Below are 25,868 nucleotides of genomic sequence, written 5' to 3' on the forward strand. Positions count from 1 at the left end.
CCTAACTCATTTCAGAAATCTCCTGCAACACACCAAAAGAGGAAAATTTTAAAAAGTAATCCAATAACCATGAAAATGACAACCCTCCCTCAGCATGGGGTTTTTAATAGCTTGCCCTTACTCTAACACACTCTTAGCTTGTCTGCAACGTTATTTTTCCTGACACCCATCTCTGTATCTCCCCTAGACAAGCAATCATGTTTCAAATGCCTATTTCATTCTGGAGATGAAAGCTGACAAGGTAAAGAGCCTTAGGTCTGAGCATCACAAACTGACTAGTATGTACAGTTGTAATTATAGACCTGCTTGGAAACTTACAGAACTGGGTTTGTGCTACTTACCCAACGTAATTATAAATTTCAATCTTTCTGCTATCTCCAAACTCTGAAATAATTTTCTCCCCTAAATGAATAACAAAAATCAAGTTAATAGCTGGAATAAATTTTAGGTATTTAGATGTACATACACACTCATCTATATACAAACACAGTGAAATAAGCTTCCACACATGAATTTCAGATTTAGAGAAAGCAGCTGTTAGAACAGAAAACATTATTTACCCCAACTGTAGCAGAAACTGTTTCATGCCATCACAAATAATACAACATTCATAAGGTCTCTTAATTGAGACAAATGCAAGCACAAACAAAATATGTAAGACAGAGCCCAAAGCCATCTTAGCAAATTGCAGGTTTATTACTAATTGAGCAACAAGCTTTTAAAAACTATTTTTGAGCATGAACATATTAATTACTGATTAATTCATTACTAAACACGGGAATCATCCCAGCTGGTATTACTGCACAGCGCTTTTGCAAAGTCATCTGAAAATCCCTTTAAAGGTGTTTCAAAAAATGTAATTACTGTATTTTAAAGGAAATTTACTTACTCAAAAGAATAAATAATCATCTATGAACAATACATAACACAAAGTATAACCTGCAAAAGAACACTACTTTCAATGTCCTGATCTAATCATTATATAAAAGAGGTTCTCGACTATGCAATCGCCTGACAATTTAGTTTCTGATACAATGAGTCTAAGTACTGAGGTATTGGCTAGATCACATCTCCCTACAGCATGTTGCTGTTCAAATGAGAGAAGTCCAAATTAAAATATACAAACAGTAAAGAATATGCTGCCATAATTTCAACTTCTGGAGTCAAATAAGCATTTTCCAAATAAACCCTTTAATTCCATACAGAATCTCTTCAAACTTTGGTGATAAGGCAGATTCTCTCCTCTCCTCCTCTCAATGAAACCTCATTAGTTTCTCATCCTCTCCAAGGAGAATGAGGGCACGGCAGCAATGGTTATTTTGTGCTTGAAAGCACAATTAAAAATCCAAATGATCTAGAGAGACTTCATGGTTAAGAAGCTATTCCTTGCTAAGAATTCCATCATGCAATCACATTATTGTGGCTCAACAGGCAGCTGCCCTTCATGGTTAACACACATACCAGGTCAATATACATCCTACTACTTCAACTCCCACCGTTAATGTCCAGGTAGAAATGTTAACATATTCTGGTATTTGGACCCTTGTGATGGGCAAGGTGTCGTTAACCCCATACTCAAAGATAACCAAGTTAACTGTTCCCCAAGAGTCTTGATGAAGAGAATGATCCTCTTACATACCATGCAAAGTTCAAATAATATTATACCAAGAGACCACAGATCTGATTTAGGGCCAGAAGGCAGAGGCTTCTCACACTGAGTATGATCACTTGGTTTGACTATTCCCTGTGCAATTACTTCAGGTGCCAGATATGATGGATACCTAGAAAGATACACAAGCATTAAGTAATATCCTGCATGTCCAAAACCCCTCTACTTTTCAGTTAATCAAAATAATTTTGCATTTTGATAAACTAGAATTCATAGCAATGCAGACTGCTCTAGTGAATTGAGCTAAAATCTAGACATGGCAGCAGTTTCACTGCAATTGCAAAACACAGAGCCTACTGTGTAAAACGGAGGGAATAACAGCAGCTTTCAAAGTAGTGTGTCTGCTTATCTCAATGAAAATTTGTATCAAGTTTTAACAGCAATACATTAGATAACTGTAGATTAGGTTCATATTTTAGAGCACTCGCTGTATTCCACACCACTGACAGCATTTCTATCAAATAACTTTACAAGTTGTGAAGACAAAAAAAAGTAACAAAAGCTGTTGAGGACATATTCTGACTGCTGCTACATAGTTTTAAAGTATCATTATTTCTTTTTTTTTTTTTCAACAATTCACTAGAACACTTAAAAAAAATAATTCAAATCTTGAATAGAAACATCATTACTTATTTGGGTCACCTCTTTAACAACCACTATTTAAACTGCAAACATGATACCTCATAAAAACAAAAAGTGGTAAGGAAACTTTGCAACAAAGCATGTCTAGACAGTAAGTTCATGCAAAAAAAATAAATCACAAAATGATAAAGAATCACAGACTCACCAAGGTTGGAAGAGACCTCAAAGATCATTGAGTCCAACCTGTCACCCAACACCTCATGACTAAACCATGGCACTAAGTGTCCAATCCCCTCTTGAACACCTCCAGGGATGGTGACTCTACCACCTCCCTGGGCAGCACATTCCAATGACAAACAACTCTCTTAGTGAAGAACTTTCTCCTCACCACGAGCCTGAACTTCCCCTGGCACAGCTTGAGGCTGTGTCCTCTTGTTCTGGTGCTGGTTGCTTGAGAGAAGAGACCAACTCCCTCCTGGCTACAGCCACCCTTCAGGTAGTTGTAGAGAGCAATAAGGTCTCCCCTGAGCCTCCTCTTCTCCAGGCTAAACAATCCCAGCTCCCTCAGCCTCTCCTCATAGGGCTTGTGTTCAAGGCCTCTCAGCAGCCTTGTTGCCCTTCTCTGGACACGTTCAAGTGTCTCAATGGCCTTCTTAAACTGAGGGGCCCAGAACTGGACACAGGCAACAAGCCTGCACAGATGAGAAAAAGTGAGGCCTGATTGTGCTCCTTCCTGGATTTGAAATTAGCTCTTAGCTCCACAATTTGGCTCAAATGGAACTACTAGCATTTGAGAGCAAATTCAGGCAGTAAGGACTGACATGGCATAATTATTGTAACATTCCTGCATGGTACCCACAGTATCACCCAGGTTGGAAGAGACCTCAAAGATCATCGAGTCCAACCTGTCACCACAGACCTCATGACTAGACCAGGGCACCAAGTGCCACGTCCAATTCCCTGTCTTTCATTAATTTCACCTAGTGAGAGGATGTTCTCTTCAGTGGCATTATCAGAAGCTTCTATGTAAAGGATGTATGCAACAGCTAGGAATTAAAAAGGCAACCTGTGTGTACAACACGCTTTTGAAGGTAATTTCTCAAAACATAAATACATTTCGGGGGGAAAAAAAAATACATTCCTGCTACATTTGTGTAGCTACAGCCTTACCCTATAGGAAAATCAACATCAACACCTTGAGCAGTCATATGGTACAGTCCAAATTTAGCCAGCTTCACGTGACCCTGAAAATGGGGGGGGAAAAAAAGGACATTTGCAGAATCTGTTTAAGTTTAAAAAAATAAATAAATTACTGTCAAGTTGCATCAGATGTCAGAAGACAGACAGATACCTATACAAAGTCATCCTCTTACATTTGTCTCCTGTTATGCAGAACTCCACTCCAAGTTACTAGGGTGCTTACTTCAAATAGTTCTACTTTTTAAGGGCATTGAGTACATGGACACAAAAGAAAATCAGGACTTTGTAACTCATAGTATATTTTCAGTAAAAAAGGCTTTAATACTCTATTGAGCATTTTCCCTGTTTGAAAACTGTTCAAAATCCTGTTTGAATACAAGAACTCCCTGACCATCAGCCCTATTCCCTCATCTCCTTCCTTTACCCAGCCTTGCTCCTCCATTCATTCCCCTCAATTTATCTTGTTCTCCCTAACTATATCAACCCACATTTCAAACAAGCAAATTTTCCAGGTGCTTTTATTCTCTGGAGGCAGAAAGTTAACACCAAAGCAATAAAAAAATAAACATAGAAGCTAAATTGAGGTGTTGTTTCTGCTAGATTTTGAACTGTACTCAGCCAGCCTGCCGATGGTGCAACAGTGAAGGCTCCATCAGCAAACCCTTCATAGCGCAAGAGGGAAGTTCAGAAGTTTCTGGTCTCGTGGCCCTTCTTCATTCTTTTTATGATGTCAGCAGTATATTAAAATCCTAAAAGACTTTTGCTTCTTAGAGCATTGTTACTTTGTTTACAAATATATAAAAGTGTCCCTTTTTCTTTTCTGCCACCCTAGGGGAGGATCTAGCAATTCTATCTACAGTGAGTAAGCAGAGGAAGGAGAAAGGTGTTATGCAGACAGGATAAGCTCTTCAGCTGCCAGTTCAGATAAAGAGACTGTTCTGAGTACAACAGCAGCTATTAATTTCTCTCAGCTTTTATAAGCAGAACCTGTAGCAAATGCTGCCAACTCAACAGTCTGTGACAAGAGAATTGAGAAATACTGGAATTTTAATAATTTAATATTAGCAAAGAAATATGTTGAAACCTTGAAAGTAAGAGTCAAGTATCAGGTCACCAGGAAGCACAGGAAACACTATTAACAGCTAATTAGCCAGAAGAAATATTTCCCTATTCCTAGGAAGGTCTTGAAGCTAATTACAATGAAAAGTAAGCTCTTCTTAAGAATCAAAAGGTTAAAAAAGTTGGTTTGGGGTAGAAGAATATGGGAAAAGGGGGGGGGGGGGGGAAATGAAATAAATTTGAAATATAGAAAATGAGATAAATTTGTAATTAAAAAATGAACTAACCAAAACACACACACACACACACACACACCAATAAACAAAGCTAAGCTAATGCTTTTCCAGATATACAATTTTTTCCCCCATTAGAAGGACTGCAACTGCCCAGTCTCCATATGTGACACAGCGTGTTACTTGCTGGCATCAAGAAGGAAAACCACAAACCAAACAAATCCCCAGATTTATTATCGTAGCTGTACCTTTCGATCCAAAAGAATATTGCAAGGCGAGAGTGCTCGGTGGACCATTCCATGCTTGTTCATATATTGCAAACCTTGCAAAACCTCATATGCAATGCATAAGATTCTTGATGGACTGGGAAAGAAGAAAAATCAAAGGTTATATTGAATGTACCCCTTCTTAATTTGTAAAAATGTAGTGTTCCACAGCTATTACAAAACCAAGCGAAGCATTTACAATTCCAGAGGAGTTTAAAGGCTCAGCATTGAATATGGTAGGATGTATTCAATGCCATTCAACACCCTGCAATTTGAACTGGTCATCAAAAACGGCAGAAGATTGTGACAAAGTATAAAATACTCCCTGCAATAGAAATGAGCAACTAAGCAAGAAAAAAGAATCCCAACCCTCCTTTGTTTTTGTCCTTCTTAAATGTGCTATTGATGTTCACAGAAAACTTCAACTGAACAGAATTTTATTTTGAAACTCAGATGTCAACTGGAAGACAGTGTAGAGGAACATCTAGGAGTGATCACTCCTTCGGCGAGATCTAGTTTTTGGTCGTCTCAACATCTGAAACCAGGAACAAAATAAAATGCAGAAGAATTAATTTTCAGCACATTTTGGCTTATAGCCTTGGAATTATCAATCTTAAAGTCTTTGGAAAGAAATGGAAACCATTTTAGCATAACTATGTATTTTGACAAAAGTTATTTACTGTAAGAACTGATAACTCTAAAGTGGAGTTTCTGTGAATAAGTGAACAGGAATTGGTACAGAGACCATCAGCATCAAGTCTCCTAAGTGTGTGAGAAGAAAAGGCACAGATCTAATACCACTCCAAGAGATCTCCCTTTAACATTTTAACCCTTGTTATTTCCCACCCACTCTCCCTCAGAGCACATTTCGGGTCTGTTTGGCAACTTTCTCTCTGAAGAGACCAGGTTATAAAAATGCCCAGAACACAAAGCATCTCTCTTTACAAAGGCCTAAATTTACATTCCCATTTTAAAAATTAATTTCAAAAGAATAACATACAATAGATTTTCATACAAGGGTCACCACCTTCTCTTGCTTATTAAAAATTTGCAACAGCCAAATGAAGGGGAACATTACAGACTGGCGGGTGAAAAGCCAGTTAGCCAGCCAAACACCAAAATTAATGTCTTTAGCTACTGTTCATACCTGATGAAATACCAAAAACATCTTTACAGAGTAAATAGCTAGATTTTGATAAAGCCACAATTCCAATTACTTCTGAGACCAAGACAACACAGAAGTACAAAAGAGCTGTTTTAACAATAGTCTAAGGCCACCATTATTCCTTTACATGGTACTATTCTCTAAACTTTTTCCTTGAGATATAGCTCTATGCTACTTCACACTAGCTGTGAACGCTCACTTTTAAGTTTTAAGAAGAAAAGGAAGCTATCCTAACAGATGTCCACACTATGATCTAAGGATCATAGCATTTGGGAGTGATTCTCAATGTCTTAGCAATTCAACCAAAACCACATGGCAAATAACCACAAAACCAAACAAAACCCCCACAACTATCTCAATCCTCCCTCAAGGGCACTTTTCCTTCCCCATCCCTCCCACACCCAAGTTACATAATAGACCACAGCATCAGCCACTACTAGCTGTGTAGAGTTTCCTCCTTGTCATTCTTGGGTAGAGATGTAACTGTGGCCAAAACTATCCCTTACAAGCCTTCGGTTCCCCAGAGAGGTTTTTGCCTGCCACACAAATATTACCAACAATGGCTGCAAACAGAATCCTCTCTCCCAATTTTTGCATAGCTTTGCAAAACAAAACGTGAAAAATAAATGATGAAGAACTCATGTTTCCAGCAAGGAAACAATCACATGTGAACAATTAGTACACTGTGAAGTATTTTAGCCTTTAAAGTGTTTCTTCCTGCAACTTGGTAGACGCTGTGTCTGAGGAGCACAGTGTGCTCTGGTAGGCGCTAGGGGGCCTCAGACACCCATTTATTACCTGCCTCGGCTTGCAGTCGATAGAACAGCCCAGGCAAACCCCTGATAATACTGCTTTCGGATTCTTTGCTCCTTAGGATAAAACCTCCAGGGCCAGCAATACATGAATGCTAAGCATTTTTTATCGCACATAATTCTCAGTGTTCTTGAGCTCTTCATGCCACCATGTTGGGCAGAAGCATTCAGCCAAGTACCTCACCCTCAAGCTGAAATACACGTACTACCTCCTCAGAAAAGAGGCAACTCTGTACAAGATCATGGTATTGCTGTTGCACACTACCTGGTTCTTATTTCATTTATTAGGCCAAGCACACTGTTTGTGGCTATCACCCACGAGATCTGCATTTAATTGCAAAGGGTCTGACAACAACACTAATTGCTGGTAACTGAGCACAGGAGGTCCCTCTGCTTCAAACTCCCCAAGGCCAAGTTCAACAGCAATCCCTTGCCTCACTGGAGACAATTACCAAGGCTGTCCCCTTGCATCATGGGTCTCTGCTCTCCTAGTTTCTACAGCCACTGTCAACACTCCAAGCATTGCAAAGAAGTTCTGCAAGTGTAGAAGATGCACTCATGAAGCTGCTTCCAGGCCTCAGGTTAAGCTGAACTTTAAAAAGCACTCCATAAATAGAAAAAGAAAAATCTGTGAGAAAGACATTTACAATACCCACTGTTGGTGGCAAGGTCTGAGCAGATTCCAAAACTTTTCCCTTTGTTATCTGGAAGCCTGGCTTTAATTTTAAACAGACTAGCTATAGTTGAATCACTAGAGGAGTGGTTTAGCTACTGGAGCTCTTGAACTGCAGAGGCTTCAGTAACCTCCTTTATCAGGAAGTGGGAGAAAAAGCCAACAGCAAAAGCACTAGAACCAAGACAGGAGAAAAGGCAGCAGAATGGAGGCATAGCAGGTTCAACATCAACCATGCTGTATCACTGAACTAGCAAGAGCCATAACAACAGTAGTGTGGAATGAAATCCCCTCATCATCTCAGCAGCCAATGACTGTGATTGTGACTTCAAAACAGCGAAGCAAAAAATTCCACTGCTCAAAACAGATATAGATGCAGGCTGCTAGAAGTTTCAAGTGAGCTGGAACTTAAGCTAGGAAGGTGCAAAAGCCAGGGCAGCTGACCCAAGCTGGCTATTAGGTGTATCTCATATCATAAACATCCTATTCATTGTAAAAGTAGTTTGCTGAGGACAGGAGACTCAGGTTCCTACTCCTCCTCTCAAGGTCAGTACCTCTGGAAGAACGTTGCTTATCGTTCTGCTCACAAGCACTGCCCTCTCATTTATTGTGACCACTGTACATTCCCTTGGCTTAGTATAACTTTGAATATAGTTGCATTATTATTAGTTTTGCTCTTTCATTAGATGTGTTTTCATTTCAACCCACAAGTGTTGTCTCCCTTTTCCAATTCCCCTTCTGTGTTGGGGAGGCATCATCAGGTGACACAGCAACTCTAGTAGTTTAGTCCTTGATAGGGTCTACAGACAGACACCTACTGAGCTAGGCTTTTGAAAAACACTTCTTTTCAAGTGAAAGAATTGCACACTGATACGAAAGTCAAACTGCTTGGATTTAACCCGAGCCCTCTTTTTTCCTGGTTTGGAGAAGAAGAAATGTAGCCCCGTGGAAAGGGGTAATTTTGTGTTGTTTCATTCTAGAAATGAAGAATTGAAGGATTAAAACCAATGCCAGATTTAGGCGTGCAGCTTGATTACACAGAATCTATTGAACCAGAATGTACAGCAAAGGAAGCACAAAAGATAACTTAATTCCTCCCTCAAATTTCTATTGTAAGCAGGAAGAAAAAAAAAACACCAATAAAAATAAACCAAACCCAAAAAAACCAAGACAAGTTTATACGAGCAAGTTTAGCCAAGAGTACAAAACCAGCATGGTTAAGAGGCCATGGCATTTGTGGGTGGAAAGAGAAGGGAAGACAGTTAAAAACCCACAAAAATGAGGATTGTTTTATTACCTCCAGGATTTCTCAGACCAAAAGCTATACCAGACAAATGACTAATTGCCACACTGTAATAGTATACAGGTGGCTGCATTGTGCCTTCACGAAACACATGAACTTTTCCACTTAGCTGTCAGCCTGATCACCAGCCTGTTGAATTCTTACTGTGAAGGACACTAAGTCATTTTCTGGAAGTTTACTTCAGGAATCTAACCTGTTAGGAAACAGATGTTTTAGGAGAGTTTCATTCTTTTGTGGTGCTGCAAACCCACTGATGAAATAATCTGATAGTTTACAACACTCGTCACTTTTTGAGACCAGCTTCTAGGCCAGGATGACAGGGAAAAGTTGTACAAGAAGAAACTGGCACACTGAGTCTCTTACCTTTCTTCAAAAGGATCAGACATTAACAAAACTGAAAGGCGGGTGGAGAAGGAAGAGGAATTTATCAAGAACCAAGTAAAGCCAGTAAGCCCCGAATTAACAAATAGAATTAAGACCAAAAAGTGAACATAGAGCAGCACACAGGAACAACCAGCATCTAGGGAGAACTGCCCAAGCCGTTGATCTACAAAAGCAACAAGATCAAACAAAAAAAGGTTGGAAACATATTTAGAAATCAGAAAGTTTATGTCAAGGTGGGATTCTGAATTCTTGCAAAAAAAATAACAATCCCAACCCAACAGTATCGCCTATTTAGTTTGATTATTTATTATTTGTAATTTTTAATGGCAGTGATAATGTCTTCCAAACCCTACAAAGGGTTATACTAGGTCAGACTAAAAACTATTTGAGACTACCATCCTGCTTCCAAAAAAAGATGGCAGGCAGATGCCTGTGAGAGAGGGACAAGCATATACAAAATGTTCCCTGATATTTTCCTGGCTTCCAACCTCTTAAATTCAGGCTTGCTTCTAGTGGAGGGGAGGGCAGGGGAAGTTTGCCTCCTAAGCATCATGTCTTATTAATTCAGAACATAATATGATTCCCTTAAGCCTTCAACAGCTCTCATAAGAAGATAACCATTATTCCAAGTCTTTCAGCCACGTTCATATTTACAGAGTATTGGCAAGGAGTTACTGTGGAAATTTGCAGTCACTGAGCGTTCTGTTGGTAAGATCTCCTTGCTGTCTATTTTATCCTGAGGACCTTCTCATGGTGCTCTGTTGCTGTAACTTCCAGAACACCAATTCTAAATTTCGGGTTCAAGCAAGAAAACAATTAACTCCACAGAAAGAAAATTGGTTTTGGAAAAATGAATTTGACAGCCAGCAGCAGGAGTCCTTACGTATACCACAGGCTGCTGAAGAGAAAATGAAACCTACTTGGTGCATAATGTTTTGAATACCTAAGATCAAGCAGACTGTAGGTAATGCAGTTGGAAATCAGAGATGTGTGGGTCAGGAGACCTGACCCATTAAACTGTTTAAATAAAAATAGTTCCAATGTGAGGGGAAAAAAAAAAACCAACCACCAAAAAATAAACAAACAAAAATCAAACAAAAACTCAAACCAAATAATGAAGAGAAAAAATATCAGCATTTAGGTCAGTACCATGGAAGCTACAGCTTCACACAAATTTCTTTTCCTCCAGTGTAAAAGAAAACAAATGTCAATCTGCACGTGAATTCACTGTATTCATCATACTTACCAGAAGTGCATTTGTGGTATCAACTGGAAATAAATCATATCAAGCCTTTTCTGGTGCTCTAATAAAAGAGTTTAATATGAAAGCACAATGGAGTATCTCAGAAGATTGTTCTGTCTGCTTACTGTCTCCAGTCTCCAGCAGTACAGGAACAAAGATAACTGGGGCTGGATGCAACATGAAGGCAGAAGGAAAATCTTGGAGAGGAAAAATATTTCTGGTTGCTACAAATGTATTTGTATTTTTAACTGCTAATTGCCAGCTATAAATTTCACTTGCTTTTGCTCTATTATAACAGTCAACATGGAGCACTTAATCCATTCTGTAGAAGGAAGAAAGCCATGTCTGGAAAGTATTGAAAATGAAATATACACTTAGTAGTATTTTGAGTTAAGAGTGTATGATCTAGTAAACTGGAGTTCAAAACAACACAGGACTGGAACCAGAAACGAAATCTCATCACCTCCTTAACTGTATAGAGCCCTCTAATGTTTTTTACCTACCAGACTAGTGGGTATGTGGACTAGTGGACTAGCCTTCACAGTATCACACTATCACCAAGGTTGGAAGGGACCTCAAAGATCATGGAGTCCAACCTGTAACCACAGACCTCATGACTAGACCATGGCACCAAGTGCCACGTCCAAACCCCTCTTGAATGCCTCCAGGGATGGTGACTCCACCACCTCCCTGGGCAGCACATTCCAATGGCAAACAACTCTCTCAGTGAGGAACTTTCTCCTCACCATGAGCCTAAACCTCCCCTGGCACAGCTTGAGACTGTGTCCCCTCGTTCTGGTGCTGGTTGCCTGGGAGAAGAGACCAACCCCTTCCTGGCTACAACCACCCTTCAGGTAGTTGTAGAGGGCAATGAGGTCACCCCTGAGCCTCCTCTTCTCCAGGCTAAACAATCCCAGCTCCCTCAGCCTCTCCTCATAGGGCTTGTGCTCAAGGCCTCTCCCCAGCCTTGTTGCCCTTCTCTGGACACGTTCAAGTATTTCAATGTCCTTCCTAAATTGAGGAGCCCAGAACTGGACACAGTACTCAAGGTGTGGCCTAACCAATGCAGAGTACAGGGGCACAATGACTTCCCTGCTCCTGCTGGCCATGCTATTCTTAATGCAGGCCAGGAGGCCATTGGCCTTCTTGGCCACCTGGGCACACTGCTGGCTCATATTCAGGTGGCTGTCAATCAGCACCCCCAGGTCCCTCTCTGTTTGGCAGCTCTCCAGCCACTCCGACCCCCGCCTGTAGCTCTGCATGGAGTTGTTGTGGCCAAAGTGCAGCACTCGGCACTTGGACTTGTTAAATGCCATCCCATTGGATTCTGCCCATCTGTCCAGTTGGTCAAGGTCCCTCTGCAGAGCCCTTCCACCCTCTAACTGATCAACAACTGCTCCCAACTTGGTGTTATCTGCAAATTTGCTGATGATTGACTCAATCCCCTCATCCAGATCATCAATGAAGATGTCAAAGAGGATGGGGCCCAGCACTGATCCCTGGGGGATGCCACTGGTGACTGGCTTTCAGCTGGATGTGGCACCATTCACCACCACTCTCTGGGCTCTGCCCTCCAGCCAGCTCCTAACCCAGCACAGAATGTTGCGGTCCAAGCCACGAGCTGACAGTTTAGCCAGCAGTTTGCTGTGGGGGACGGTGTCAAAGGCCTTGCTGAAGTCCAGGTAGACCACATCCACAGGCCTCCCCACGTCCACCAGACGGGTCACCTGATCATAGAAGGAGATTAGGTTGGAGAGGCAGGACCTGCCCTTCCTAAATCCATGTTGGCTGGACCTGAGCCCTTGGCCATCCTTCAGGTGTGCAGTTATTGCCGCCAGGATAATCTGCTCCATCATTTGTCCTGGCACTGAGGTCAGGCTGACTGGCCTGGAGTTTCCGGGTTCCTCCATCCGACCCTTCTTATGGATGAGGACCACATTGGCCAGTTTCCAGTCACCTGGGACCTCACCTGTGAGCCAGGACTGGAGGAAAATGATGGAGAGTGGCTTGGCCAGCTCATCTGCCAGCTCTCTCATGCAGTGAGTGACTCAAGGCAAGAGGAAACTGACAACAAAAGCTCCTCTCAGGAAGACAGAGCAAGACCAAATGTGATAAGATTATGTTGATGATATGTTCCAAAAATCTCTCTTTCCCCACACTTACAACTCATGGATACATACACAGAAATGTATGCTTAAAGAAGTCCTTGATTAAATCTCTGTATCTTGTTCTACCATTATATCATTGCTTTGAACAAGTAAACTCTAAAGGAAGAGAATCTCAGCAGAGTCTTCAGAATCGTATGGCACTGATAATGGGAGCAAAAATACGGGTTTCTCTTCCAGAGAGGAGTGTCAGACAGGGTCTGCCCTAAGGAGGCACACCAGAGCAACACAAACCAGCAATGCCATCAAACACTACCCCACAACTTGGGAAACTAACATGCATTTGGAGCTCAGGAAGGCGATTCATCACAAAAGATTCTGTCTGTTCAAAGTAGAACAGGACCAGGTTGTGAACAGATGTAATGTTTCTCATAAATGTGACAGTATTTCAATACAAGCAAAACTATAAAACAAAGAAAATGACATTTGCAGTTAGTTCCATTACAGCCAACAAAGTGGATGGACTGGTTAGGAGTGGTGTGGCCAAGTGATTACAGCAAAGAATAAAGTTTGGGTATAATCCCAGCTGAGACAATCACTACACTGACCTCAAGAAAGCCATCTGACCTCCTTATGCCTCAGTTAACCAGCTGGAAAACTGGATAAAAAGCAGGACTGGGTTGAGAACCAGATGTGAAGATAAACTGGGTCTTCCTGGGTAAATAAATTACAAAATACCCTATACAAAACATAAAGAGTTTGATGCAGGTGGGAATGGTTTATTTAGCACTTTATTATGTGTTTGATTAAAAAAAATGGCACTAGGGACTGAGGTTATAAACACTGCCAATTTACTTGGAAATGCATTCACATTATCAGAATGAAATGAACTGGAAGGGAATGCAACATGCAGAGAATATAAGGAAAAAGCAAAAGACATTTATAGGCAGAGTCTTCAGGAAGTCTCTTAAGTCATCCACAAAGGTATTTCACACAGGGTATTTTCAACAAGTTCATATTACTCATCTGAGGAAACTCAAAGTGCTTTCATTCCTTATTTCAAGTTATAAACTGCAAGCATGACTTCAGAAGTAACACAAATGATGTTACATTTTTATGAAGGTCTCAACTTGTATGATAAAACAGTTCATAAAATAATGAATGAAGGCACAGGTAAAGGACAACTTCACAGAGTAATTAAACCAAACCATCCATCTTGGCTTGTTAGTCTACCCAACGAATATCCAAAAGTTAGGCAAATCTTTCAATACTACAATTAAAATAGACACTTATGTCCTTGTTCAGTAGCTATTCCATGAAGTCAGCAAAGTCTCAGCACTACTTGCATTAGTCACTCAGAACTACTGCTTTTCAAGGTTTGCTGACAGGATACGGCTGATTAATTTCATCACTGCTTTTCTGCCTTCTCTCATTAAGCACACAGCATTTGCTAGTATAGTCTTTGCCATGAAAAAAATGGGAAGTGGGCTGGGTGGAAGGATAGTACCAGAACTGCCTTACTGTGCTCCTGTTAACTGAGTGCAGCTTCCTTCTATACACCAAGGCCAGATGAGAAACATTTTCTTAAAGGCACATCCACGTACATATCAAACAACAGCATCACTGGGCACCTACTGTCCTTCTCCTGTCTTTACCCAGACAGAACTCAAGCCTCATTAAATGGAAGCTGTAAACTTTTATCCACTTTATAAAGCTATCTGTGATTTCCTAAGGCTGAGGATTCTCTGCTACAAAGACCAGTATCACATCATGATTTCTTCAGAAACACAGATGAAGACAGCAACATTTTTAAGTTTTAATGCTGATGGGGAATGGGATAAAATCTGTGTTTGCTCTTAGGAACAACTCTGCAACTATATCATTACAAGACTAAAGGTCTTGTCATGTTTTCAACTGCATACAGAGTAATTGTTTTGAGGTAGCATTACTAAAAGGACACTTTCCAAGAAGTTTTTGCTTAAAATGATACTATTTACAAAGAAAAAGTTAAAGAGATTTTATTTAGAAGCAATGCCTTGGTTAAGTCTTTCAGCGGGGGCTTTCATTCCTATATTATACAGTTGTTGGTCCATACTAAGTGTATGCATTGAAATACATTGGGTAATATATGGAATCAGCACCCCTAAAAGATGTATAGCTTTACAGAACTGTTCCTACTGGTCCACATTACTTGCTAATGGAGATAAACTAAGACAGATTCTTTTTCTTACAGTTGGTTATCCAAGGCTTTTTTACCTCATCTGTAGTAACCTATGCTATTGGATTCCAGAAATACAGTCTAGCAGTGTGGGCCAAGGGGAGCACAGCACCTACAGGCTGTCCCTAACCACCTAAGCCAGCTGCCAGCCTCAGCCAGCTTTGTGTATGAACTCCTACCTACAGCACCAGGGCATAAGCAGGGGGCAATGATCTGAGCTGCAAACTGTCCACAGCTTCTTCCACCACAGCCAAGGAGCATATATGGTTAACCACTCAGGGTGGAGAGGACTCTTGCGCAATTGTATCTGAGGGCAGATATTAAGCAGACATTTTAATATCACAGGGATGCTTTCTCCCATTTAAGGTTACCATAGATAACAGCATCATTTACTTGATTTTTATGGAAAACTTTTACCTATGGCATGAGAACCGAATTTTGCTTAATGTTAGCCATGCCAACTCTCTCCTTCCCACTGCAACAGAAGCGCTGAGTCTCTAACTTCATTATACAATGGGGTGCAGTCTCTCAAGTCTTTCTGTGCTGCTCCAGGTGGAACAACAAAACCTCATGAAGAATCCTTTTAATTAATACTTTTTTAAAGAAATGCTGAAAATGAAGTCTAGCTATTAATACAGTTAAGATGGTTGCAGCTGTGTAGCAATATGAACTAAACTGACAGCTCTAGAAATCGTGACTAGCTAACAATAAATAATGCTGTTCTTGCAGCCAGACAGGATTGATTTTTGGTTATTCATTTCTGCAGTTCTGTGAAGCACTGCCAATTAGAAATAAAACCAAGAGGGCAGGGCAGGCCTGTTGACTACTTGACAGAGTAGCTGCAGAGCTAACACGCTAGAAGACAATTAACTTTTACAAAAAGAAACTATTTTAAAAAAAGGAAAGTAAGCTCAAAGAAACAAAAATAAGCAGTAACTCAAATAAATACAGCTATTAGTAGGACTGATAACTAAGCATGCTATAATTTTAGAAGTTAGAGAACAGCAGGAAAAGCACTTAAAACTTCAGAAAACTGCACTAAAGCATCCCTTTATAAATTTCTCAGCCTTTGAGAGGAAGGCTGCACTTCAGGCATCTCTGCATGATAGGCCCCTCAGTTTAGGAAGAATGTTGTCTTGCTGGAACGAGTCCAGAGAAGGGCAACGAAGTTGGTGAGGGGTTTGGAGCACAAGCCCTATGAAGAGAGGTTGAGGGAGCTGGGGTTGCTTAGCCTGGAGAAGAGGAGACTCAGGGGTGACCTTACTGCTCTCTACAACTACCTTAAGGGAGGTTGTAGACAGGCGAAGGTTGGTCTCTTCTCCCAGGCAACCAGCACCTGAACAAGAGGACACAGTCTCAGGCTGTGCCAGGGGAGGTTCAGGCTGGAGGTCAGGAGGAAGTTTTACACAGAGAGTGTGATTGGCCATTGGAATGGGCCGCCCAGGGAGGTGGTGGAATCGCCATCGCTGGAGGTGTTCAGGAGGAGACTTGACAGGGTGCTTGGTTGCATGGGTTAGTTGATTAGGTGGTGTTGGATTAGTTGATAGGTTGGATGTGATGGTCTTGAAGGTGTCTTCCAACCTGGTTTATTCTATTCTATTCGCAAAAAGCCGCATTCCTACTTAACTCTCTGCCCATTTTATAAAGGTGCAATACAATTTCAAAGCCATGAACAAGAAATGTACCAGTGCACAGCTCTTTGAAAGCCAGGCACTTCCTGTAAATCAGTAGTCTTTCCAACAGTGTTCTTTTAACAAAGAACTTGGCCCTACCACACTTGAACAACTAGCATCTCAAGTTACAAGCCATACGTGGTTAGCTCAAAAACCTGGATCCCTCTATCAATAGTACAGGATGCTACTCAAAAGTGAAGCAGAACAGCAAGTTCCAAGAGAAGAACAATCTGCAAGCACAGATGATCAAAGGGACATTGCAACTAGGCCAATAAGCAATGGTGCTGTTAGGAATTTCACAGCTAACAACTACTATTCCAAAAGGCATTAGAAGTGCATCACTTTGATCTATATGCCAGTACACGTCATCACAGCAGGCAGGAAGCACCTATCTAGAGAAACAAAATACTGAAGTGGAGCCAAAGTGGATGCCTGTGACTATCAATTATAAATGTATTTATCAGTATATAATTAGTGTTAAATTTCCTTGAAACTCGTGAGAGATGTGATGAAAGGGGTGGATATAGTTGCATGTATGAGATACCCATACAACACGAGTTGCCTGAAAAAAGGCCAAGGGAAGCACAGCGGGTAAGTACCCAGAATATATTTGCAAATGCTTAAGGATTACTGGTAAAACAAAGCAAGCAGTACTGTAAGTACAGGAGGCCACTCCTTGTAAGAGGCTGGAGAGTGGTGCTAACAAAAATATCAGGCATTAAATAATAGCAGAAGAAAGAACTGTCTATGCTCAGTTTTACTTCACATAAAGATCTCTGAAGCCTGACCATCTTAACTTCCAAAAGTCACCAAGAGCCACAGCTACACAGTTAACAGCATCAGCCCCATGGCACTGCAGACTCACAGCTAATTTACAACATGTGTTAAACAGTTTAGTGTACACAGTGATGATTAATAGCATGAATGACTTGACCTTTAGCAAGAACTATGTTGTTACCGAATTAAATTACATTTCAGACTTTAAAACTAGCCTGGTTCAACAGCCTTCCAAACACTCCTACCATAGCAATCTCCAATTCCCTGCTACATCTTTAGCTGTTAATGCATGCACAAATCCACATGTTCATTTGTCCATCTGAAGGTCTTGTTGGTTTAGAAGCCAAGCAATCCTGTTTGATTAGTGCCGTGCTCAGGATATGGTGCCCATAAAACTGCAGGGTGAGGAAAAAGGTGCTGTATGATGCTTCTTGTAACATTATGTTCTGTGAATCTAACATTTCAAGTCTGGCACAACACTGATGTAGGGATAGTATGGGACTAGTAGAGCTTCTAGGCAGGAAAGCAGCTAGCTTGGACTGAAAGCAGTGTTATACGCACTCTGAAGTACAAGAGCTTTAACCCAAAGAGAGAGCATCTATATGCACGAATGATATCAAACCACAATGACGTCAGAGATGTTTGCATGCATATCGGTGCATCAAAATAAACCAGCTGTCTGATCCCTAATTAGTGACAAATGCTATCCCTGAAGACATTGCTCAGTAGTTCCAAATGCAAAAACTTGCACTTTAAAAACACTTGCTTTTTTTCCTTCCTTAAAGCAGGATGAAGTGCCAAATGCTGTATTGAGTTAAAGCAATCCTATAGTAACCACATCTTGCTCTCGCAGTCTACAGGAAATTTTTCTTCGAAAACATAACTATCATAAATCAACATTAAGATTAATAATGTGGCTTAAATCCAGTGAGATTTGCACAGTACAAATGTGACATTTGGTTTTTCAGCCATTAGCTCATTAGTAGCAGTTTGCTCATGTGCACAGAACGGAATTTTAATACTGATCCCTATAGACTTCCTTGCAGAAATATCTCCACAGGATGAAGCCACCCTCCCGCTGAGGATGGTGTCTGGTCTGATCTCTTCAAGAGAAACTCAACATCCTCTTAACACTAGATGTGAAAGACTCTGAACTCTCCACTACTTTTGTTCTCAATTAACTGAGCATAACTCATCTTCAGCTCAAGATCTTTAGTACTGCTTTTAGCACGGAAATCTGTACAAAGTGTCTACAAGCAGCCGGAAAAGAAGCACGGTAGAGCAGAGGAGTGAAATAGAATGCCTATGTACTTGTTCCATGTCTACAGACTTTGTAAGATACACCCAGTGTATCTACTTTCTAATGGCTAGAGGCAGAGATTATCATCATCTGAAAGAGTAAGACTCCTCTGTTGCCATTCATCCCAGAAGGGAGAAAGATAAGGAACAAGCATGCACTCACTATTACATTTCACATGTAAGGGAGACACAGATACATGTTCTGAAATGTCTTGGTGCTGCCATCAAATATTGCAGCCAACTAAACAAGTTCCATACCTAAAGAAGTCACTCAGACATGACAAGCAATAAATGCTCACCTCAGCCACCTTGTGAAAGCCATATCCCTTTCCCATTCCACTCAATCATTTTCTTATTGTGAAGGGAAAGGCAGTCACAGGAGACAACCCGTGCCAAAAGGAACACTACAGGAAGATTTGCAGTCAGTTTAAAAAGTACTTATAGAAATATAAAAATCTCCTATATGAAACATCATTGGACAATATATCAAAGTCTGGACTTAAGACTAAGTCTTCATCAGAATTTTGGAACAGAAGCATTGACAAAAAAAAGAAACCTAAAGGAGAACTCTACAGATACTAAATGCCCTAACTATGGACTCTAACACATGCTTAGGGGAAAAACAACACCCACTTTTTTGTTTGTTTATTAATGCTACTTCATTTTACTACTTCATCATTTATCCTGCCTAAATGCAGCCTCATTACAACATATGGATCTCTCATGTGAAATTCCAACACAGGCTTGATTCAAAGCAGAATACACTCAGCCCTTGAAGTCCTGCTCATATGCAGCTCTTCAAGTCAAATTATGTAAAACTTTCAGCCTTTTGATGACTTTCACCTGTCTTAAAGTATTTTTGAAGAATCCTTGGCTATTCAAAAATTGTGGGTTTTCTCCCCATCTTGTAATCTCTTCTGTAATGGAGTTCAAAGTTCGCCAAAGGCACATTAACAGCAAGGATGACTTGAAAAAAATCTAATGCAATCAATGAGCAGACAACTGTTTAATATAGCCAAATAAAATGTACTCATCCAAATCAGTCAGATCATGTTTTCTCTAAACTAGTAAACAGCTGCAGACATGGTCTGCTTCCCATCAAATGCTCCATGTATAACAAACCATACCTTGTATCTCTGATGGTTCACTAGTAATTTTTCAAAACCATGACTTCCAAAACATACAACAACTATATTTTATTGAAGAAAGGAACAGGCTTAGAATGCCCTAGCCACAAACTCAAGACCAATCAAGACAGTCTACTGTAAGTGCCAAAAGTCTGCTCAATGTCAGCACTTGCTGGAATTTTTATTATGATGAATGTAAGCACAGATCAACTTCTTCAAAGAAAAAACAGACTTCAAGTATGAGAGAAAAGAAAAAGTTCACAACTCTATTATAACTGCACAGGAGCAGAGAAAATAACTCCTTTGACAGCCTAAAGAAGCATCCCAAAGGAGTTGCTGGGAATGTGTTTAAAAGATGGAGAACCTTAAAAACAAATGCCCATGTTACATGTGGGTCTGTGGTATCAACAGTGCTAAAAATAACTAGCAACTTTGAAAATCCGGTAAAACACTGACTGCCACAAACACACAAAGTAGCCTTAGTGAGTCTGTAAGTACAAACCTTCTACCCATGATATTTTTTTGTTACTTATTTTCAAGTTAATCCCAAGTAAAAAAAAAAAATCCTTGCATGTGCAAGAAGACATGAGGAAATCTGCCAGACCAAGACACATTTCCAAATCTCTGAACAGCAGTAAACTATTACGAGCTTAAACCAGGTATTTACTACTTTTTCTTGACTACACAGGTAAATTCCTTGCCCTTTAAACATTTAATTGACTCCAGGACATACTTCAGAGAGCTGATTTTGCACCAACGTGACTGCTATAAACTAGAATTAAGTGCATACTTTGTAACAACAAACAGGACAATAAACTGGGAATAAATAAGCAGAGAAGAGTGACGCAGGCTATAATCTCTCACAGAAAGGACAACAGAGAGTGGTTTGGCAAATAAAGGGATATATGACTAAAATTCTTACCCTATCCTATCCTAACACTCTTATCCATGGTTGGAGCCCGAGTTTCCTGTGGCACACAATTCCAAAAGAGCTCCCCTGTTATTATTGTGCTGCCCTATGTTGGCACAGTGAAGAAAACAGGAATTAATGACACTTTTAGAAGCAGTAATTGTAGTTACAATGTCCACATGGCTACCCTGTGAATGAAACAGAGAAAACTGTAAAGAGTTGTATTCAATTCCTTCTCTGCATCCAGTTACTTCTGGCAAGAACTGCAAAGAGTCAACTTATTTCATCCATCTGAGAGCTCCTGAAGTTTACCTGAGGTTCTACTAACAGCAGCATATGCTCCTTCTAGGATCCCAAATATGCATCACCAAAAAAAAAGTAATCTGGCTATAAATTACCAAATACTTATCTGCACTTAAAAAGTGAAATTGAACATGTTAACCTTGAGAACAAAGACAAATCATCTCTGTAATTCCCAGAGACTGCTGTCAAAGTACTGTTAGGTAATGCATGCATTCCTGAACACAGTGCAAATCCAAGTTGTAGAAAATTTTTGGTGGCATGCTTAGTCGAATGACTTACTGCAGTGTGATAGAGCAGATGAAGCAAATGGCTAGAGCTCTGACTTTCAGTATTGGGCCCCTACATGGAAGTGATTTTTCAGAATTAGAAGACTTGGTGAAACTCTGAGGTTAACTGAACAAAGAACTGCACTGCCTTTTTTGTCTTTCACATATAATTCATATATTCAGGAATGTATGCTACACCTGATGCATGGCTTCAGGAAAGATTAACTGCAAGTAACAACCAAACAGCTGTATGGCCTGTTTTCCAGTATGTATGGAAAGATAGACAATCCATAATGTAATGTCTTGAATTTCAACACTAATAGAAGATTTCCTGCCAATTTTACATCAGCTTATGGTACAGGTGCAAAGGACTTGGGTTACTGGCAGACATAAGGAAAATTAATCTAGAAACCAGCTTCTCACATTCCATAAACAGTTCATAAAATTAATTGCAATAGCACACACATCAGCTCTGGATGTGTAACCAGCTATGCTACCACTGACCAACAGAACCCAAAGGCGCAGGAAAAGCCAGATACCTCCCACCAAAGGCAACTGGTATAGATAAATGACAGAACCAGTAACTGGGAATTGGCCCATCCAAGTAATTTCTGGAAATCTATGGGCCTTGCAAAAGAACCAGAAAAGAATGTTTTCATAAACAAACAAAACCAAACCAAAACAAACAAAACAAACCCCAAACACAAAACAGGAGTAGAGGGAAAGCATCGGTCTTGCAAGAAACTTTGATGTGAAAATAATTTCTCTTTTAGCTACTACTGCAAATACTATAATTTACAGTAGATGAATCACTAATGTCTCCTAAAGCTATGAACATACATACAGGCTATATTTTAGCCCTATACCCAAAGTGCTCCAACTTCCTGAAGAAATCCCAATTGCCTCCTTAAAAGAAACAACAGATAGTTGGAAAACTCTCTGAAGCTAAGAGTAAAAATTTAAGTCAGGCCTTATACATCTACTCTCAACAAATTCACAATCCATATAGCTGAGGTAATTGTCACAAACCAAGTCATTTGTCTCAGCATGTCAAAACCCAAAGTGGTATACCTGAGCAAATTGTCTAAAAATGCCTCAGAAGTCTTTCTGAATGCCACAAAACACATGCTAGTAGAGAGGGACATAATGGGTGTGTATACAGACCGCCACTGTTACTTGACAAAGTTCTGCTTACACAATTATGATACAGAATTTTTTTCCCTGCCTCAGAAAAGGACATCTTGCCCCTTCCAATTCTAACATTGCAAGATTAAATCACACAAGTTCTTAGAGAATCTATATAAGTACACTGTATCAGCATTTCAAAGCAAATTACAGCAGCTACAAGCCCACTTTGTCAAAGCCAATCAAGAGGCAGGAGTCTGAGCTGCTTCTCATCTGACACCCAGATATAAATGTTTTAGAAACGGTGGGAGAACTGAATGAAAAAGGAAGTAAGAGTTTCTAATCATTCAACTATTTCTGGAACTTTCCCTAAGTACCTGATGCAAAACTGTGTGAAGGGCTGTAATAAATACACCCCCGTCTCAAGAAAAAAAAGGAAGCCAGACAACATTGTCAGCATTTTGTTCGGGGGTTGCAAGTCTCTAAAGGCTACAGATCCAGTATTACTCCCTTTAGGCATCTTACAAGGGCTCACCCCAAATTAGATTTTTGTAATGCTAACTGGAAAGAGATAAAAATTTGTTGCCTATTTTACTGAGTAATCACGATCGCTACGCTTACATGAATCTCAGGAGAGATTAGATCTAATGTCCGCTATAAACTTTTCAGAAACTACAATGAAGAGACTTTGGATTTCTCTGTGTTTTATATTCATATATTTGTGTGTTTTGGAAATAACCAGTTAGTCTACAACGCCTTGCCTCTTCACAATTTCCATGTTAGATAATATTTATGCCAACAGGCCACTTCATAAATAGACAGTTTACTATTATATACATCCTAGAGTGTAAGTAAATGTTCTTGATATCCAGCCTTTCAACTTGGTTTTGAGCAAAACCTTGCCAAAGTGACTTTGTTAACCCAAACTCAAATTGGTTGTTAGCACCCTGGCATATGTATCTGACATCCTGTTCGCTTTTTAGGTAGCAAATTACTACATTTCTGCATATGAAAAAAATGCACAACAGATTCTGTTCTTTCAAGTGAAAATTTTATTTCCTCATGTGTCACACATACAAACGTCAAATGAATTCTTAGGAAGGTATTTAACCTGTCATGCATGTGATTGTTATTTAAAACAAAAAAAAACCAACACCAAACCAAAACTACTAATATAAGACAGATATGATTTTATGAGTTATGAGTTATGATTTTACCAGTTTAAGATTTTATCAGTTACAAGCATAACTCTTCTGCCTTTCAGAATCATATGGAAACAAGTATGCCTCCTTTCAGGCAAGTGCTTTAGTTGACAAACAGTATTTTTAGGTTAAGTTTCAACAAAGTAAAATTTATATAAATCACTAGAAGTCAAAAAAAGGTCTAGGAGTTTGACACAGATGACATTATGGTGAGTGAATCCAACTTTAGGTGGACACCTTACCTGACTGGCTTTCTCTCTCGCAGCAAATCTTCCAGACTCTTTTCACAGTGTTCAGCTGCCACAACCAGTCTTTCTAATTGAAAAAAAATCCAAAACCCCAACATAAGAGGACTGTAATTCAAGGGAGACAATGGGAGTATAAACTTCTCAGCCTACCTCTTAGGAAGAAATTATTTTGACATGCATTGGAAAGAAAATTACATATAATTAAATGCTGGATAATATAAGAGGTTGGTATAATAATACCAGGTTGGAAAAGACCTTTGAGATCACCATCACTTTTATTTATAAGATACAGCAGATTATCTTTGCTGTTTCCTCAGGCAAAGCACTGTTAATCCATCCATCCATGCAGTAACCTCCTAATAAACGATGAGCTCCTCACACAATGTCAGTCAAATTAAGAACAGATATTTCAAAAAAGATAAACATTTACAAGTTGGCAGAAATCTGTGGCTGGGTTGATGAGCAAGAGACTCGAAGTAACACCAGCTTTGACAAAAGGGACTCAGTGAGCACAGAAGTTCCAGTCCTCATGGGCTAACCAGATTACTAGCTCTAGCACCTCTTGCCCAACAACTAGCTATAAGATGTGCAGTGGTCCCACATGGCTCTGGATACAGAGGAAAAGACAAAACAATTGTTGCACTGAAGGCAACAATTATATAGCAGGAAAAGACAAAGGTGTAAGACCTTACACAAGCGTGTGAAAACGTCTGAAGAAGCCAGGCTTCTACTCACTACTAGGTGAGTGTTCAGATATAAAACCAAATCACACTGAACTACAAAAAATCAATTTCAATGATTTTCTATTTCTTTTGCATTTCCCTTCTGAAGGTCTTTTGAGGGGAACATAAACATCAAATGCAGGGGTTTTGTTGCTTTTCTGTTTCTTTGTAAGAGTAGAAACTGACGTTTACAAGAAAAATAACATCAAATCACTATGCATAGGATTGACAAACAAAAAAATTCTTTCAGGATTAGAATGACAAAATTTGCCACCCATTTTGCCCTATTACCCGAAAGTGATTAATTGCTATTCTAACTAGTAGAAACAGAACAGTGTCCTGACTTCACGGTTAGACATTTTATTTGCTATCCTTCAAGTTACTTTGATTATCAGAAGATGTCTTCTCTTTCATATTTATACACATTCATAAACTTCCATGTTAGGGACTCCTCTTTATGAAAAAAAGCCATGTTTCCCTATTTAACCAGATCTTCTATATATTCAACATTATGTTTGCTGATGTTGTTTTTCAGCCTTTCATCCCAAACAGTATTGTAAGAAAAATCACAGTTTCAGTTTAAAGAGGTAGTAGCAAAACAAGATGAAAATAAATAAGCTTTCCAGATCTCCTTATTGCAGAAAATGAAAAGCTTCTGAGTTTGGAGCAAATGAGAACACACACAGAACCCCTGCCCCACAGGATATTTCAGTGTTTGGAGCTGACAATGTCCTCATACTCTGAAAACCTGAAAAATTCTACCATACTGCATTCTAAGAGAAAAAAAATTTTCTCCATTTTATGAGATCCTGTAGCTAACTGAAGAGGTACCTAAAATGCACTTTTACATTGGACCACTGTCGATTTAAAAGTTAAAATTGGCAACCACTTAAAATTGCCACAAGAGTCACAACCCTTTTGTATCCTCCTGGGGAACTTGCAGCAGAATAACAACTGCAGCCTTGCTTGAGATGACAATGTGTGATAATGGTTAAACAAAAAGAACATATCTGTACTAGAATAAATTAACTGTTAGTGTGGGAGATCTTAAAAAGCTAGAAGATGATTTAAAACAGAAAACAAACAAGAAACCAAACCAAACAAACATAAGGGGATAAATAAAGGAAGCTTGCAACCAAGACATGAGATGACTGAAACAACAAAACCAGCTGCAAATCAAGTACAAGAAACACAACCATCCCATGAGAATGTTCACAAGATTAGAACATGGGTGTAGAAGTTCACCGTCAATGACACATGCATTTCAATGTCCCACAAAACAGTATGGCACAGAAATCATGTTC

At 39.7% G+C, this 25,868-nt stretch overlaps 1 protein-coding gene across 3 annotated transcripts in view; it reads right to left on the reverse strand.

The window, feature by feature from the left end:
- Window positions 1–25,868, reverse strand: part of TBCK (TBC1 domain containing kinase) — a 97,717-nt gene that overhangs the window by 68,378 nt on the left and 3,471 nt on the right. For all 3 annotated transcript variants that reach the window (XM_068136873.1, XM_068136875.1, XM_068136876.1), the window contains exons 3-7: window positions 23,837–23,909; window positions 4,992–5,106; window positions 3,422–3,495; window positions 1,640–1,781; window positions 342–402 (exon numbers count right to left, since the gene is read on the reverse strand). In XM_068136873.1, coding sequence (XP_067992974.1) covers window positions 342–402; window positions 1,640–1,781; window positions 3,422–3,495; window positions 4,992–5,106; window positions 23,837–23,909 — 465 coding nt within the window. The remainder of the gene's footprint in view (window positions 1–341; window positions 403–1,639; window positions 1,782–3,421; window positions 3,496–4,991; window positions 5,107–23,836; window positions 23,910–25,868) is intronic.

Source organism: Melanerpes formicivorus, unplaced genomic scaffold (assembly GCF_026170545.1).
Source record: "Melanerpes formicivorus ecotype bairdi unplaced genomic scaffold, bMelFor1.0.p_v2 SCAF_4, whole genome shotgun sequence".
NCBI lineage: Eukaryota > Metazoa > Chordata > Aves > Piciformes > Picidae > Melanerpes > Melanerpes formicivorus.